Consider the following 17,431-nt stretch of genomic DNA (forward strand, 5'->3'; position numbering starts at 1 on the left):
AAAATGAGGATATTGGACAAAACATGGACTTGTCGGACCTTCTGTATTTGAGTATACACAGCTTAAAACATTAGCCCTGTGCCCATAGCAGAACCGATCTTAGGTATTAACTGGACTGATCAAGACATCTTTTGAACCACTCTCAAGGGCATCTTTATACATGCATGTCTTTATACAAGACATGCTTCTTCATTGCATTAGTGACTGTGGGCAGAATTGGCGAATACATACCCTATCAGCAGACCTAAATTACATGAATTTCCAACAAGATGGATCAGTCTTAAGACAGCATTATCTTTCATCACCAGGAATGGACTGCCTTCCATGGAGAACCAGACTTTTGTCTTCAAACATCTGTCGAGTCTGGTCACATCAGCTCAAGACCACTTACAAGACCCAGTTTCAGGCTTTGAAGAGGCACCTTAATAGAATAGAGCCACTGTGCCTAATTTTACTCAGGAAGAACAGGAAGATATATCAACACAGACTATCTCATCCTGGATTAAGTGGGGTGTTACAGGAAGATATATCAACATGGACTATCTCATCCTGGATTATGGGGGTGTTACAGGAAGATATATCAACACAGACTATCTCATCCTGGATTAATGGGTGGTGTTCACTCTGCATATCGAGAAACAACCCCAGCTCAAATGAACTTCTTACACATTTTGGCTCATGAGGTTAGAGCAGATGCCGCTGGAACTGTTCACAAACCAACATTATTTCAGTCCGTGGGATTGAAATTCAAGTCCACATTCTCCAGCTTTCATCTTTGAGATCTGTCATCCTAAAGGGCCCAATTCGGTATTGTATGACCTATATCGGCAGGTCACCCATCCAGGTCAACCAACAACTTCTTAAGATTCAGCTTCATGACTTTCACTGAATTTGTGGGTGGTGGTGGATTTTTCCATAATTGAAGCCATGCCCTAACAGATGTAGTCCACTCCAGTCGGGTTACCTAGAAGCAATCTCAGATACCTTTGGGGACTGGAGATGGTATATTTGGGGTAAAGAGATGTACCTCTCACCACCTCTTACCTATTCTCTTAAGGTGTTTTGATTGGGTAATGTATTTAAAGAAGAAACCAATTTTTCCTGGTAAAATATGTTTTTTCAAGATTACTTACCCAATCATTATACACATACATTCTCCCAGCCTCCTTGCAGTTACATCCATAGAGAGTGTGCAGAAGGCTCCAATATAACTGAGAGGTTCCTGTTAGCTAAAGGTTGTATCTCAGAGGGCTGGAATTGCAAGGTAGTAGTAGTAGTTCTCCTAACGTATTATGAATGGGTTTAGTATTCTCAACAAATACTAGGAAAAATAGGTATTTGGTAATGTTGGCCATACATAATTACAACTAGTCATCATAGGTACAAATGTGAAGGCCTTTCTGCTAGAAGTTCTGCACCACATTTGGTTGAAACTGGTTTGATGCATTTTGAGAAGTTGAAAATTGCATTGGTTGATGGGTGACAGATGTTGTATGATGGATGAAAGGCTGTACCATTCAACTCGTTTACCCTAACAGCCAGGTCAACTAATAACCAAACTCACTTGCCATATCAACCAGGTGAATTAAAAACATACTTGGATGGCTGATGAGAACGTGGCAATTCAGAAAACTTAACCTGTTAAAATGGATTTATGAAATTGGAATATCATGAAAAATGAATGTGCAGATATTTCATGATCAGAAATTGTGTAAATTTGGCAACATGGAAATGTTAAAAGATAGGGTTTTCCATTGTAAATCTTTGAACAGAGTTTGGCTTCGGTAATTTATCAGTCTGTTGTCATTCATTACATTTGTCTTCCTTGAATAATAGTCTCCAGTTAATCAAGTAGTTATACTATCTCAGAAACATTCCACAACAGCTAATAGATACTGCCATTATATAAAAATTTAGACACTTATTTGCTGGTTAACATCTTTGTAATTTTCACATGGACCCAAGAAAACATTTAAAACTAAATCATGATAATAATACCACCCTGCCCTAAAGAAAGACAAGCAATTCCTGTAATACATTTAAAATTTATCTTGGGTACCAAAAGCAATGAAATACTCAGTAGGGCATCGAATTTGATGATCATTCACTATTCAGTATGGCTATTGTTTCTTTTAAGAGAAAAACCTTTCAATGACTTCTCCATACTAGGTCAACAGAACTTGATCAAATTTATAGAAAGCATCTTGGCATTAAGGTTTTTAAAGTTTGAACAATGATTCAGATTAGCCTTCCAGTATGATTGTCATTAATAAAAATTTAGACACACCCTTAAATGCCAGAGATTTCTTGGCTATGAGCCTTTGCTGTCGTTCAGGAAAACATTCCCAGGCCCACATGGGCCTCTTGCGTTGTTGATATTTAGGCCTTCAGGCCATTGCATATTGAATACAGTATATGCTCAAGTCATAGACTGGCTTGCCCACACCAACAATATATTTTATCATGTACCCTCACTTTGAAAACTACTTTAGAAACAAACATTTTATATCATACAATTTGAATCATGTCCTTTTGTTTCAATGTAGGATCGTAGTCATGTTTTCTTGCTGATGCCACGACATCAGAACATTCAAAATGGTCGCCTGTTCAATCTGAATGTACGAGGAAAACGAGGAAACATAGTACAGGTGTACCCAGCTGTGGAGTATGACTTCACTCCTAACAACTTGGAGATGACAGAGACAGACATGGTGCACATCCAGTGGACAGGTAACCAGTCTACATTATTGTCATGGTAACTTAGATGCTCCCTGAGTGAAACAAGGAGCATATTTGAGTTATTGTTCTTGGTACATGAACAATGGTCCTTGTATTTGTTTGCCCAAAATGAGAAGAGCAAAATAACCACCAACATTAACTTTTTAAAATGAAGCCAATTACACCACTTTCTTGATAACTCGTGAATCCGTGTATAACGTCGGGTCAGGCATGGATCCCATTTTTTTAAAACCAGAAAATACAACATTTATCCCTATTTCTTTAAGAAAATTGCGATCAAAATTGTTATCTGAAACATTGATATATCACTCATTTTGTAGTCGAAAATGATAGATAGGACCTCAAAATTTCAATCAACATTTTGAAATTATCACCTTTTAATAAGAAGTCTTATAATTGGTTACATTTTCTTTACAAACGACATTCTTTGTACACATTCTTTTGATCAATGAAAATGTCACTTATGCCTAGTGTAGGCAGTACATTAATACTTAAATACCAATTAAATATTTTTTGTTAAGTAAAATTTGTGTTTTAATTCTATCCTTTAGTTCCGCTTAAGTGTAATCATCATATATGCAATGTGTATTTAAATGTAAAATTTGTAAATCTATTGTAACAGTTATGTCTGCAAGCATTTCTCTGAGAACCTAATTAAGTGCCGACTGTGTTTTGTTAACTGACTTGCAGAAGTATTTGTTGTATTGTTGCACTGAATTAATAGCTGACCTTTGTATTATCACATTATTTATGTTTTTTTAATCAAATTAAGGACGTGGATTAAAAGAAAGGTTAAGAGACAATCAAATCATACAAACTTAAAATCTAGCGGCCCCATTTGTATGTCGGGTGAACTTACTTCATTTGTTCAATTGAACACTGTTAAAATTATTATTGTGGATGTAACATAATTAAATTAACCAACTCATTCATAACTGTGATCAAAGATAACAGGGTAACCAAGCTAAATGAATGCTTTGTAAAATAAAGAGCGTGGTTTCACAGATATGGACCATTGTGGGAAAGCGTGTTTCAGAGAATTCCTGAACTGGCACTTAGAGATATCCTCAGGGATGATAATAAGTTTCAATATTACTTCCAATGAAATCATGACATCAGTATTGTACTAAATGAACAATGCAAAAATTTAGTTTTTATGTAAATGATAATCTAACAAAATAAATGTTTGGTTTTGAAAAAAAGGAATCTTGTTGGGTGGTTTATCAACGTTAGTCTAGTTCCCTGCTGCTCAGACTCGAGATTTGGCAGGATATTACTTAATGCCATTCCAGGAACCATAAAACAGAAAGCAGTGACATAATGCATGGATGTTTTTGCTTACACGTGACGGTTGTTGAAACCAGTTGTAACGATCTTTCACATGTTGGAGATTTTGAAAATAAATGTCATATATACACAGACTAACGAAAAACTTCATTAGAAAAAGTGCGTTGTTAACAATTATTATTGACGTGATTGTAAAACAAGTATTCAATCATTAAGCAGCCCAGTCCCTAAATCTCCCTTGTGATTTTCTCGATGTTTAAGCAGATTTTTTCAATTTTTGGAGGTCCCTCTGTAACTCACACCCTCTCTTATAGTGCGGTCTATGTTTGTAGACCCTGTTGTGCGTGAGTTATTGAGGGAGAGGTGTAATGGGTGGATAAATTACTGTATTTGTCTACAACTACTTAAATGATTATCATGCATTATGTGCCTCTTAGCATCTGTAACAGTCAGAAAATCATTACTTTAATCTCTTACCTTTCACTAAAATTTAGATTTACTGACCAAATTATGTTACGCCTGCTGCCGAAATGATATCTCTTGATCGCACAAACAAGTCCAGTGTCTATTTTAATTCTCAAGCGTTCCTTATTGGATTGTTTAAAATTACTTGTATGTATTATATTCTGTATTATGTGTATTATTAAATTATATGTACTGTATTTTATAAGTCAAAAACCAGGCACATCTGTTAAAATCACGAAACTGAAACTTAAGTGTTGTATGTACCTCACTATATTTTTTATCCATTTGATCATTGTTTTTCTTGTGTATGTTATTTAAAAACCAATATGAAATTAATTTATCCATTCTCTGTATCCCTTATCAATGAAAAAGTTTAAGATGTTACCTAAGTTATTTGTATACTTTTATGAATTTTTTCTGATGAAATTTTCAAAATCATAAAACCCACCATTCTACACTTTCGTTCACAAAAACAACTTTAAATGATTTCTTGGGAGCAGTAATCGTATTGCTGCTGATTAAAAAAAGTTCATTGTAAACCCAATCGACCATACAGTCAGTACTGATTTTAATGGTTTTTGAATTATGAAGTGCATTATTCACTCATGATTGAAGGGTACACTAACATGTATAAAGTTTCTTGTGAAATTCAAAAAAGAAATATTAACTAATGATTTTGTGACATTAAACAAAGATTTAAAATTAGTGAAACATATTTCTTTAAGAACAAATCCTAAATTGTAACGCAATAAACAAGCACTGTCAATTAGTGGAGTTGAACAGAATTTGCCATGCCATGTGACTAATAGTTTTTCCTTGTTTCTAAAAATAGACACATAGTTGAGGACTTCATTTGTATATATTTTGTGCCGATTTGTATTGTAATTGGTCAATAAATGCTATTTAAATATAGAAAATCCATATCTTGGTTACATCTCTTTGCTGAAATGACGGCTATGAGCCTAAGACATGAACACCAAGCAGTAAGTTATTTTTAGCATTTAGCGTTTAGCCTTGTTCCAGTGTTTGAAGTTTGCTCTAATATTCCTCTTTTTTGGTGTAACCTTGATAACAATAATCTGGACTAGTTAAAAGAATGGCATATTCCCGTGTATATTATCAAAAGTCTCAGGAGTGTACAATTTAAAATTTCAAACGCCTTACATTGCAGCCGTGGGATGTAGAGCACTTGTTTACAAATGGTGGATATGCTGTTACATATAATGCTAGTTTCATTTGACCCGTGTCACCCCATTTTTGTTGGGCCGGCTAGTAAGCGGCTAACCCATGCGAATTCCAACTTTTAGATAGGGAATGGACTCTGACCCTACACCCCAACATAAATGTCCAAATATCAGAAATGGGGTGACAAGGGTCAGAGGAAACTCGGGACTTAGTTACATACTGCTGTTGATTGTAGCTTTAACTGAACAGCTAGTTTAATCATGGAAATAAACTAGGGATTTGGTTCATAAGCAAAAGAAGCATGGACTTGTCTAGGATTTCTGGACATTCATTTTGGCCAGTAGAGCATGAGTACTGTCAAGGGACTCGTATTTTATATGTTATGAGAGGAAATAGATCAGAAAATCATGTAGGTAATATAAAGTGGACAGATGCTAGTCTGCCTTATTACAGTATTAATTGTAGGGTTCAGTGAGAGGGAAAGATACTTGTTCCAAGTAAAAAAACATATAGCAAGCCAATCTTGATGAGAGGGAGACTCGGAGAGTGATAGATTATACATTTTATGCAGAAACAAGATAACCTACTTTTGTTGTCATTCTAGCAAATACAGATAACAAAGGGAAATATTGATATAAATGAATCTCTTGTTGTTTACATACATGAATTGAGAGAGAGAGAGTGTATATGTTGTTGTCAGATTACCAGTCTGTAAAATTACCAAGTTAGCAAAGGGGGAATTTTGTTTAATCTGTTTTGTTGTTACCAATGTAGACTTGAGCAGTTATGGTGGATAGATAACAAGCCTCATTTATTAGGTACCTGCATCATTCTTTTCATTTGTTATTCTGTCCCCATTTTATGTAACCAGCATTGCTCAGCAATCCTTTGATATAAAGTCAGTGCAGTGTGGTAATTGAAAGGGATTTTATAATTCAATGCAGTGTGGTAATTGAAAGGGGATATACTATTCAGTGCAGTGTGGTAATTGAATGCTTTATACAATTCAGTGCAATGTGGTAATTGAAAGGGATTACATAATTGCAGTGTGGTAATTGATGTGCATTATATAATTCAATGCAGTGTGGTAATTGAAAGGGATTATATAATTCAGTACAGTGTGGTAATTGAAAGATTATATAATTCAGTGCAGTTTGGTAATTGAAATGCATTATATAATTCAGTGCAGTTTGGTAATTGAAAGGGATTATATAATTCATTGCAGTGTGGTAATTAAAAGGGATTATATAATTTATTGCAGTGTGGTAATTGAAATGCATTATATAAATTAAGCACAGTGTGGTAATTGATGTGCATTAAATAATTCACTGTACTTACAGTGAGCTACAGGGGGTATATATGGTTTCAGTTGAATGCCCTTTTTCCAGCTCAAATTGTACATTTCATAAAATTATTTTAAAAAATGTTGTAAAAGTTGGTTAATATTAGGCAATATGAATGCCTTCTTTTCACAGTGAAAGCCCATAACAAAAATCTGATTTGTCATTTTCTGAGAATTACAGTTTATTAAGGCATTGATCTTTCCAACTTCATATTGGACAGAATTATGGCTGTTGTTTTATGTTCATTTAATGAAAGGGCCTTTGCGACTCGCTACCTTGGTAATAATGGGCAGTGTACTATAATATGAATTGAGACGATGTATCAAAGCAGAAATATGATTATGTTATCTGGTGCATGAGTGGGTTAAATTTATTAATAGATTATTTGAGTTTGCCAAATTTTTATTTAACATTATGTTTGCACTACTTCTTACCTGTACATGGAAAATAACATCTGGCTTAATTAATAATACAAAAAAGTAATAAACATGTCTTGTACCAATATTGTTTTTTTTCACAGAGCAATATAGGCTTTACAAATATCATAGTTTATGAATCTGTGAAATATGGATAAAAACGATTTGGTTGATGATATGGGTTAATAATGCAATTGCAGTATCAATAAGTTTAATATACACTACAATGAATCTTCATTGCCACAATTTTATTTCATATCACTGTGTTGGAAATTGACATAGGTATCCTTCTGCAGTATTAGAATAGAATGACAATTTTGAGAAGAAAGTTAGTCCACGAATGTGAGATTGCAGTAATGGTAGCCATATGTATTTATTTATTCTTATGTTTTGCCAGGATCCAACACCCACAATAACAATGCCCCAGGAGGCGATGGTGATACTGGGGATGCTGGGGAAGGAACAGGAGGTAAGATTGGACCCCTCGGACTTGTGTATTGGACCAGTGTGACATATATTGGACCAATCAAACTTTTATGTTAGGGAATTCTCAGCAGTCTTTTTATTTTTGTCTCACATAGGAATGGTGGGATCAGGTATAACTTTTCTGGTGGTAATAATGACAAAGGTATTGTTGGTGTGAACATAGCTGAGGTACTGTGTTATTAGTTTTTAAAATTATTTTTATTATGTATCTCTTTCTGTATTAAACTGAAATTTGGGATAATATTACAATATGTCTGAAGCTGATACTTGGGTATACTAGGAGTTCCAGTCTCCAGGCATGCACAAGTTTATACCCAGGTATACCAGGAGTCCCAGTATCCAGGCCTGCATAAGTTTATACCCAGGTATACCAGGAGTTCCAGTCTCCAGGCATGCATAAGTTGATACGTAGTTATACTACTTCAGGGCTACATAAGTTTATACCCAGGTATACCAGGAGTCCAGTATCCAGGCCTACATAAGTTTATACCCAGGTATACCAGGAGTCCAGTATCCAGGTCTGCATTGGTTTATACCCTGGCTTACTAAGAGTCCCTCTCTCCAAGCCTGCACAAGATTATACCCTGGTATACTAAAAGTTCCTCTCTGCAAGCCTGCACAAGATTATACCCTGGTATACCAAGAGTCCCTTTCCAAGCCTACACAAGTTTATACCCAGGTATACCAAGAATCCCTCTCTCCAAGCCTGCTCTCAGCTTGACGAATCTGCATATCTCCAGGTTACTGTGTCAGCGTCAGGGTTCTGGTAATTTTTCTTGGAATAAATATGTTGAGAATTAAGTATACTTTAGTTATTTTTACAAACATTTTGCAACTGTCATTAATATTTTCTATTATTTTTGTACAACAACATTAGAAAGGGGTTTATTGTTGATATTACATTACATTTGGACCACTGTTGTTATGTACATGTAGGTTGCAAGAGTTCTGCAGTCATGTGACTAGCAATGTAATGGTGAGTACAAGGTCAGAGTTAATCAACACTGTAGTTTCATCTCGTCTGTAAGAAAATGTATGAGACAATGAATATTATAATCACAATTTCTGATAAATCATCTTTCTATCAATTTCATGTGGGTATGGCTCAATGTAAGTTCATTAAAGTTTGCTAGGCCCACTAGTAAGTGGCTACCCTATGCCACCACCGTGTCAAGGCATCAAATTCCATCTTTTCGATAGGCAGTTGGTTCTGACCCCACACCCCAACATAAATATAACATTATCTTGGATGGGTGAGAGACTCAGTCCATGTATTACACTAGGGTCAAGGTGTTGATATGTAATTTTGTCTAATATCAACGCAGCTCCTGTAAAGGTCAGAATTACATTAATTTCATTCTTTCTCTAAAGTGTTGTTTACAACATTATTTTCCCTACTTTATGAAAAGGATAAGCCATGTAATAATGATATGGGCTGATTAGCATTTGTACCAGAAGAATCTGGCCTTGTACCAGCTTTTTCCATCCTTGTAATTACGAAGTACCAGTAACGTTGCAACCCTGTGCACATCACATGCAAACTGCAACTATACATGTTTTTTGATGGGACTATACCCAACTACAACTGTCTATTCTAATGAAATGTCAAACATTTTATGGTCAAGCCATACTATGTTAAATTTAGTTTACATGATCCACTGCTGCTTTAAATAGACCAAACGTATAAGAGCAGGGCTTCATGAAAAACAAATTTTCTGATCCTCAAATTTGGGTCAAATTTGTAAGGATATGCCTTTTCTATGCCAGTATTTGTCTTGTATTAGAAGTGATAAAACTGCACAGTTCAGAAGTTGACACTTGGCTGAGGTGTTGTGAGTTAAGAGTATTGCTGTGGACGGACACCATTAGTTCATTATGGGTTAACACGTAGCAAATGCTGATACACATTTACTGCTGGGGTAGATGCTAGAGGTGGATGCCATCACAAAATATCTGCACTATTTTCACATCTGACCCCTCCCCCACCTCACCCCAACTTCCATCCCAAGGAAAACTTTCATTGCCATCTACTTGCTCTCATTAAACACCATATAAACTGTTTTATAAATACCAAATATGCTCTACCTCCCTCAAAGCAAACAGAATATGTTTACCCTTCCTCAACATCATACCACATGTTTTTTCCTCCCTCAACATCATACCAGATATGTTCTACCTTCCTCAACATCATACCAGATATGTTCTACCTTCCTCAACATCATACCACATGTTCTACCTCCCTCAACATCATACCAGATATGTTCTACCTTCCTCAACATCATACCACATATGTTCTACCTCCCTCAACATCATACCACATATGTTCTACCTCCCTCAACATCATACCAGATATGCTCTACCTCCCTCAGCATCATACCAGATATGTTCTACCTCCCTCAACATCATACCAGATATGTTCTACCTCCCTCAACATCATACCAGATATGTTCTACCTCCCTCAACATCATACCAGATATGTTCTACCTCCCTCAACATCATACCAATATGTTCACCTATCCTTAATCTTCATTGATGGATTCATGTTACAAGGAAGAGTCGGTATGACTAAGACAAGATGACCTTTGACCCAGGATCCAGACCTTTTATGGTCATCTATTCATCCTCATGAAGCACCATATTAAATATAATTACCCTCCTTCAGTCGGTGTGGAATGAATTTAGGTTTAGATAAGGTGAATTGTGCGAGGGAGACAAGTGGATGTGTATGACAAAATGACAGTATATCCACAAAAGTCTCAGTATAATGAAGATATAAAAAAAACTACCAGCTAGGCTTTTAACCTTGATTAAGCTGGGCAACTTGGATCCAGCTGTACCTCTGCATCCACTGCAATGGACTGGTGTTCTAATATCGCAGTCTGAGTCCCTAAATGCACTGGAATGAACCACAACCACTTCCAAAAATTGAAAAAAAAAGAAAGTTAAATGTGAATAAAACGTGTTCTGCAGAATGTGACAGTGTCTCACCTGTGAACATTGTAATGATGTTCTAACTTTCTGCTTATGCAGGCCTAAAGAGAGGAACTCTTGGTATACCAGGGTATAAACGTGTGCAGGCTTGGAGAGAGGGACTCTTGGTATACCAGGGTATAAACTTGTGCAGGCTTGGAGAGAGGGACTCTTGGTATACCAGGGTATAAACTTGTGCAGGCTTGGAGAGAGGGACTTTTGGTATACCAGGGTATAAACTTGTGTAGGCTTGGAGAGAGGGACTCTTGGTATACCAGGGTATAAACTTGTGCAGGCTTAGAGAGAGGGATTCTTGGTATACCAGGGTATAAACTTGTGCAGGCTTGGAGAGAGGGACTCCTGGTATATCAGGGTATAAACTTGAGCACATGTCAATGCAGTAGTCACGTGATACCAACATAAATCTCACAGACAATTGCTCTATGCTTCATGAATTTGGCTTTCTACAGATGATGGCAAATTCTAGTTTTATGACAGCCAGATGGCTCTGCCTCCACACTCCCAAATTAATCTTGAAATATCTAAAATGGGGTGGGAAGACTAAGAGGAAATTGAGTCTATGTAATCCCATTGCACTATCATCACCAAATAAATCCACACAAAATTAATGAATTTGGTTCAGAATAAAAAGTATATAGTTACGGTGTTTACATGAAAGCATAAAATGTTTAATTTTTGTGACTTAGTTTGAGTGAAAGTTTTCAATGCTGATCACAAGACTTACTGTCATCTATAAATAGAAAGTGGCAAAATCCAAACTAGGAAGGTCCCTCTGCAAGCATATCTTATTAATTTGTTTTGAACAAAAAATAAATTAAAGCTTTGATTAGTATTTGTGAAGCAGATATAGGGGTGCTTTAATTCTTATTTCTTCGAGCACAGCAATTAGCCACACACAACAACACTGGAAGGAGAGGCAACTTATTTCTTTGATGGCTTCAGGCATTGTTTTGACAGGAACTACACACAGTAACATTGGCATCTAGGCTCCCTCACTTTTTCAGATGCAGCACCAATCCAATACCATTTCAGTAATTGGATAATCATGGGAATTCTACCCATAACTGTAAGCTGTATATTTTAACAGATGAGGGCGATAGAATTATACTGCATGTATATACCATTATACCACATGAATCCGTCAAATATATAAGCCTACTCTTCTTCTGGTGCTGTGTTGTTGTTATCATCAATCACTGATCAAAGTCAACTGGTTAATGGGATTACAATTGCAGGAAAAGAACAGAACAGCTTCTGACAGACTTTGATGTTGAGACAGTGTACTTTAAAGACTTAAGACATGTTTTATGTTTTGTTATTACATGAATACCAACAATGTCATTTTTTCCTGTACAGGGACAAACACTGGTAAAAGATCAGCAGATACCAGTGTAACAGAATCTCTGTCAAGCTTTTGTGAATATTCCTGTCTTGATAACCATTTAGACCTGACCCAGCCTACTTAGATGTAGATTTCACATGATATCCCTTTGACAAGTTGAAATTTAAGCCATCAAAAATGATATTGTTACAGCAAACAAAGATAACTCTACCAAGTTTTACTTTGTGAACATGTAAAACAGAGACTATCTACCAAGCTTTACTCTCAGATCATGTAACATTTAGAAAATCTAAAGGCCTTGGGTAGATATAAGACAATATGCAACAACTAATTTGAAAATATGTTTCCATTTTAGGATTGAAATATTTCCTTGTATCTATTTTTTTCAAGAATGCAATTTGTATTTATTATGCATTTAAATAAAGAATTGTATGATACATTTTACAGCACAGTTGAGTTATCAAAATTGCTGTATTCTATATATCAATATATGTGGGTTACACATTTTGTCATGATATATATATATGGAGAGAAAAAATGAGAAATATTGCCAAGCATCCACAAAGTGAAAAATCTTTTCTATTTTCAAATATTTTGTAAACCAATAACAAAATCAATTAATTAAAAAAAAATCTTTTATTTGTCTGCCTGTCTCTTATTTCTCTTTCTATTGATATATCCATTTACATTCAAAAGCTCTGTCACATTTAGGTACAGACAGAAGTAACCTGGTTCAGCTGAGAAGACTGAACGATAACTTCCCACTGCCGTTTGAGAGCACCACCATGTGGAGTAATGCAGATATTATGTGGGTCCCCTATTCAGCCCCTGGTATCACAGCTGAGGAACTGGCCCTTAATATGGCTTCTTCAGGATACTACAGGTTGGTTATAATAGTTCTATAACATCTCACTGTCCATTGTGTTAGGCTTCTTTTTACTGTCGTTTGTTATGCAGTGCCATGAATCTCATGCAATAAGTATTTCTCTGGGAAAGAAATGTAACAGTTGTCTTATTGTCATCATTATCTTGTATACTGAGCCGTGTTAGATGAGGCATTTATTGGTGTTTATAACAGAGACCTATCCAAATTTAGTATAAAATTCAAGAATTGGTTGCACCTGCCCTAAAGCTTGAATAAAGAATGCTAATTATGCACAACATATATACTATGAGTGTGCATTAATTTATTTAAAGTAAACCTATTGCTGCACATATGCACTGTGGTTAAAGTTTACCAGAGGCACTTCTGTTTCCATGTAGACAAAAGTAATTCAAGCCATATTTAAAAAAATAATATGCCATTTTCAACCATTTTACACATTTCCACAGCAAAGGAATACTTTTAAGGTGTAGCCTGCCATTTTAACACATATTCACAGCAAAGGAATAGTTTTATTTACAGTCAGTGTAGACTGCCCTTTTTGCAAATATTCACAGCATAAGAATATATTTATTTAAAGTAGCTTGTTGAATTTACACATATTTACACCATTACTGTACAATGCACCATGTCAGTACTGTACCACACACCATGTTAATACTGTATCACACATCATGTCAGTACTGTACAGCACACCATGTTAGTACTATACCATGTGCCATGTTAGTACTGTACCATGCACCATGGTAGTACTGTACAATGCTCCATGGTAGTACTGTACAATGTACCATGTTAGTAATGTACAGTGTACCATATTAGTACTGTACTACACACCTTGTTAGTACTATACCATGTACCATGTTAGTAATGTACAATGTAACATGTTAGTACTGTACTACACACCTTGTTAGTACTATACCATGTACCATGTTAGTACTATACCACACACCATGTCAGTACTGTACTACACACCATGTTAGTACTATACCATGTACCATGTTAATACTGAACTTTGTGCCATGCTAATACTGTACCATGCACCATGGTAGTACTGTACAATGTACCATGTTAGTACTGTTCAATGTACCATGTTAGTACTGTACTACACACCATGTCAGTACTGTACTATGCACCATGTTAGTACTGTGCCAGACACCATGTCAGTACTGTATAGCACACATGTTAGTACTATACCATGTACCATGTTAGTGCTGTACCACACACCATGTTAGTACTGTACCACACACCATGTCAGTACTTTACTACATACCATCTTTGTTCTATAGTATAAACTATTTTTGTACTATACCACACACTGTGTTAGTACTTTACCACTCACCTTACTGCTTGACCAATTGAACCCACATTTTCCATGACCAATATGGCATCAAGGCACCTTTTAAGTGCAGATGATGATGAAACTCTTAAAATGATTTCTAAAATTCCATTCAGTAGATTTGAATAATTTGACAGAAAACATAATGTTATCAAAGACCTTTGAAATTCGTATAAGCAATAACATTATGCCAATGAATATGGCTGCCATTTCCGAAGATAGGAAAGACATTTATAGAATTGGCCTAAAAGCACTGAACAGAATTTGATCAAATTTGGTATTAGAAAAGTTCAACTGTATTTAAATACCATCATATAGTTATTGATTGGTCTAGAATCAGAATTACCAGAGATGTTATTTGAAAAGTTATGTTGTATTAAATGCCATCATATTGTACTAGACTGGTCTAGAATCAGAATTACCAGGGATGGTATTGGAGAAATTCTGTTGTATTAAATAACATAGAAAAATTTGGTAACCTCTGCCTGTCAGAATCAAGTAGAGTGTGCCTTTTTTGTATTGTTTAGCATACCTTTATTTCAGCTCTACATGATAAATATAAGATTATTTTTTTTTTACAACAGTTCTATTGTAGCTAGTATTGTGTTGAAGATAGTTTCATTGTTTGCATTCTTCTTATGGTCTTTTCTATGGCACATTGTCTGGGCGATTTTCATAGATATGTACACATCCATAAGTACACATTAACAATTCATTTTAATATCAGTAATATTTTACCTGTTGCTATTGCATAGCTTACCTTTCTGAATCAGAAATTACCATCATTTGTATAATACAAATTATTTTGGGTATTTAGAATAAATGCCACAATATCTATGACCTCGCCTAGCACCAAACTACAGTCAACCTGTCCAAAATGGTGTTTTTTACTCAGTGGTCACCTGCTTGCAGTGGTCATTAAACCACCCACACCAACAGTGCAAACTTCCTGTATAAATGTCCTGTATGTAACAGTCACCTGTCTTTTGCCAAGTCAGTCCTCTGTTTTTAACAGTATGCTGTCAGCAAGTAGTGAAATAATTGTTTAGTCCTGGTGAACAAACCAAACTCAGATTGGTGATTGATTCAAGTCTGTGATGATATAATCTATAAGCTGGATTAAACTAAACATGATACAGTAATTTTGTGTGGAGTATACATTTGGGAAAGAAAAATATATAATGTTATTCTTGTTTTGGGGTTTAACACCATTTCTCAGCGTAAGATAGACTATACATGGCAGCCCATATAACTGGTGGAGGAAAGACCCAGGTAAACTCCAATAAGAACCACTGACCCATGGGAAGCTACTGACTTCTTTCTCACATACCCATGTTAGCTGAGCCGAGACTCGAACCCATGCAGACAGAGGTGCAGGCAGTGATTGGTAAAGGCAAGTGTGTTAGGCTACTCTGATACTCAGGGGCCTTATATTTTATTATTTTGATGAATAGTACAAGAAAACAATATTGATAATGAAGCAATAATACTGTAGTAATAACAATTATAATAGCTCCAATAATCATATTTTGTTGCATGAAACTTGTTCAAAAACTAATTTTAAAGGTGAATCTGTGTACAACGGTTAGTTTTTCCTTTTCCTATCGGTGACCACTATTAACAGGTTTTACTGTATTTAGAACTAAGGCTGACTAAAATTGCCACAATATCTATGCCCTCTCTTTGCAGCATAGTACATATGTATTTGAACTAAAACTGTCTGCAATTGCTCAAACATTTTTGACCTCAAAAAACAGCAAACTACTTAGAACTAAATTTAACTGGAATTGCCACAATATCTACACCCTCATTTTGCAGTTAAATCTTTTGGAAAAAATCTGACTGGAATAATGATAATATCTACAAAAACCTAATTAGAACTACTATATCTCCGTGTCTTTATACACTGTTTTTTCATAGACACCATTTTTTCTTTATACAAAATCATATATCTGCCATGCAATGTTTGGACATAATTTTTATGTTTTTAGACAATTGCAGCTTGACAGTGATAAGGTATCCATAAGAAAACAACTTTCAGAAAGTTGAGGAATAATTTCTTGCTTATAATTGGAAATAGCCGTCACAAGTTACATGCATGATCCAAACTTGCATAAAATTGAGAAAACTACCTGACACAATTCTCTGGCTTGCTGACACTGATATAAAGAACATCTTTTTTAAATTAAATAACTCACTTTTGCTTGTGATATTTCTCATTCGTAAAGGTATTAGAAAACCATGTCACCCTTTATTAAAGAGATAATCCTTTGAATGATAGGCTTCATTTAGTCTTATCCACAATGTTCACAATGATTTTTCAAGATTACCACTTTCACTTTAATGGTGTCCTCGAAGAAGGCAATTCTTCTTTTTAATGCAGATTTTTTATTTACAGGTGGGTAATATACTTTTAAACAAATGTTATCCATGGTATTAGTGTCATCAGGTTAATAAATGCAAACCATCTGGTTCGCCCAATTTTTAACAAGTTAAATCATACATGTAATTTGTCATTCATTTGTTTTCGGTCATTGAATATAATATTTTAGGATTGTTTGGACAGAACAAAGTAATTATTTTTGAACATCCAAAGACATGCAAAAAATGTGGTTAGTCTGATTCAAATTGCCACAGTATCAGTATCATCCAGACATGTAGCAGTATCAGTATCACCCAGTCATGTAGCAGTATCAGTATCACCCAGTCATGTAGCAGTATCAGTATCACCCAGTCATGTAGCAGTATCAGTATCAACCAGTCACGTAGCAGTATCAGTATCATCCAGACATGTAGCAGTATCAGTATCACCCAGTCATGTAGCAGTATCAGTATCACCCAGTCATGTAGCAGTATCAGTATCACCCAGTCATGTAGCAGTATCAGTATCAACCAGTCATGTAGCAGTATCAGTATCACCCAGTCATGTAGCAGTATCAGTATCAACCAGTCATGTAG

At 35.5% G+C, this 17,431-nt stretch overlaps 1 protein-coding gene across 4 annotated transcripts in view; it reads left to right on the forward strand.

Moving 5' to 3' along the window:
• Nucleotides 1–17,431, forward strand: part of LOC149788425 (protein DD3-3-like) — a 77,411-nt gene that overhangs the window by 51,581 nt on the left and 8,399 nt on the right. For all 4 annotated transcript variants that reach the window (XM_089974407.1, XM_089974408.1, XM_089974405.1 and 1 more), the window contains 3 exons: nt 2,547–2,730; nt 7,833–7,904; nt 12,966–13,137. In XM_089974407.1, coding sequence (XP_089830533.1) covers nt 2,547–2,730; nt 7,833–7,904; nt 12,966–13,137 — 428 coding nt within the window. The remainder of the gene's footprint in view (nt 1–2,546; nt 2,731–7,832; nt 7,905–12,965; nt 13,138–17,431) is intronic.

Source organism: Sinohyriopsis cumingii, chromosome 11 (genome assembly GCF_028554795.1).
Source record: "Sinohyriopsis cumingii isolate HCF-2022 chromosome 11, ASM2855479v2, whole genome shotgun sequence".
NCBI classification, from domain to species: Eukaryota; Metazoa; Mollusca; class Bivalvia; order Unionida; family Unionidae; genus Sinohyriopsis; species Sinohyriopsis cumingii.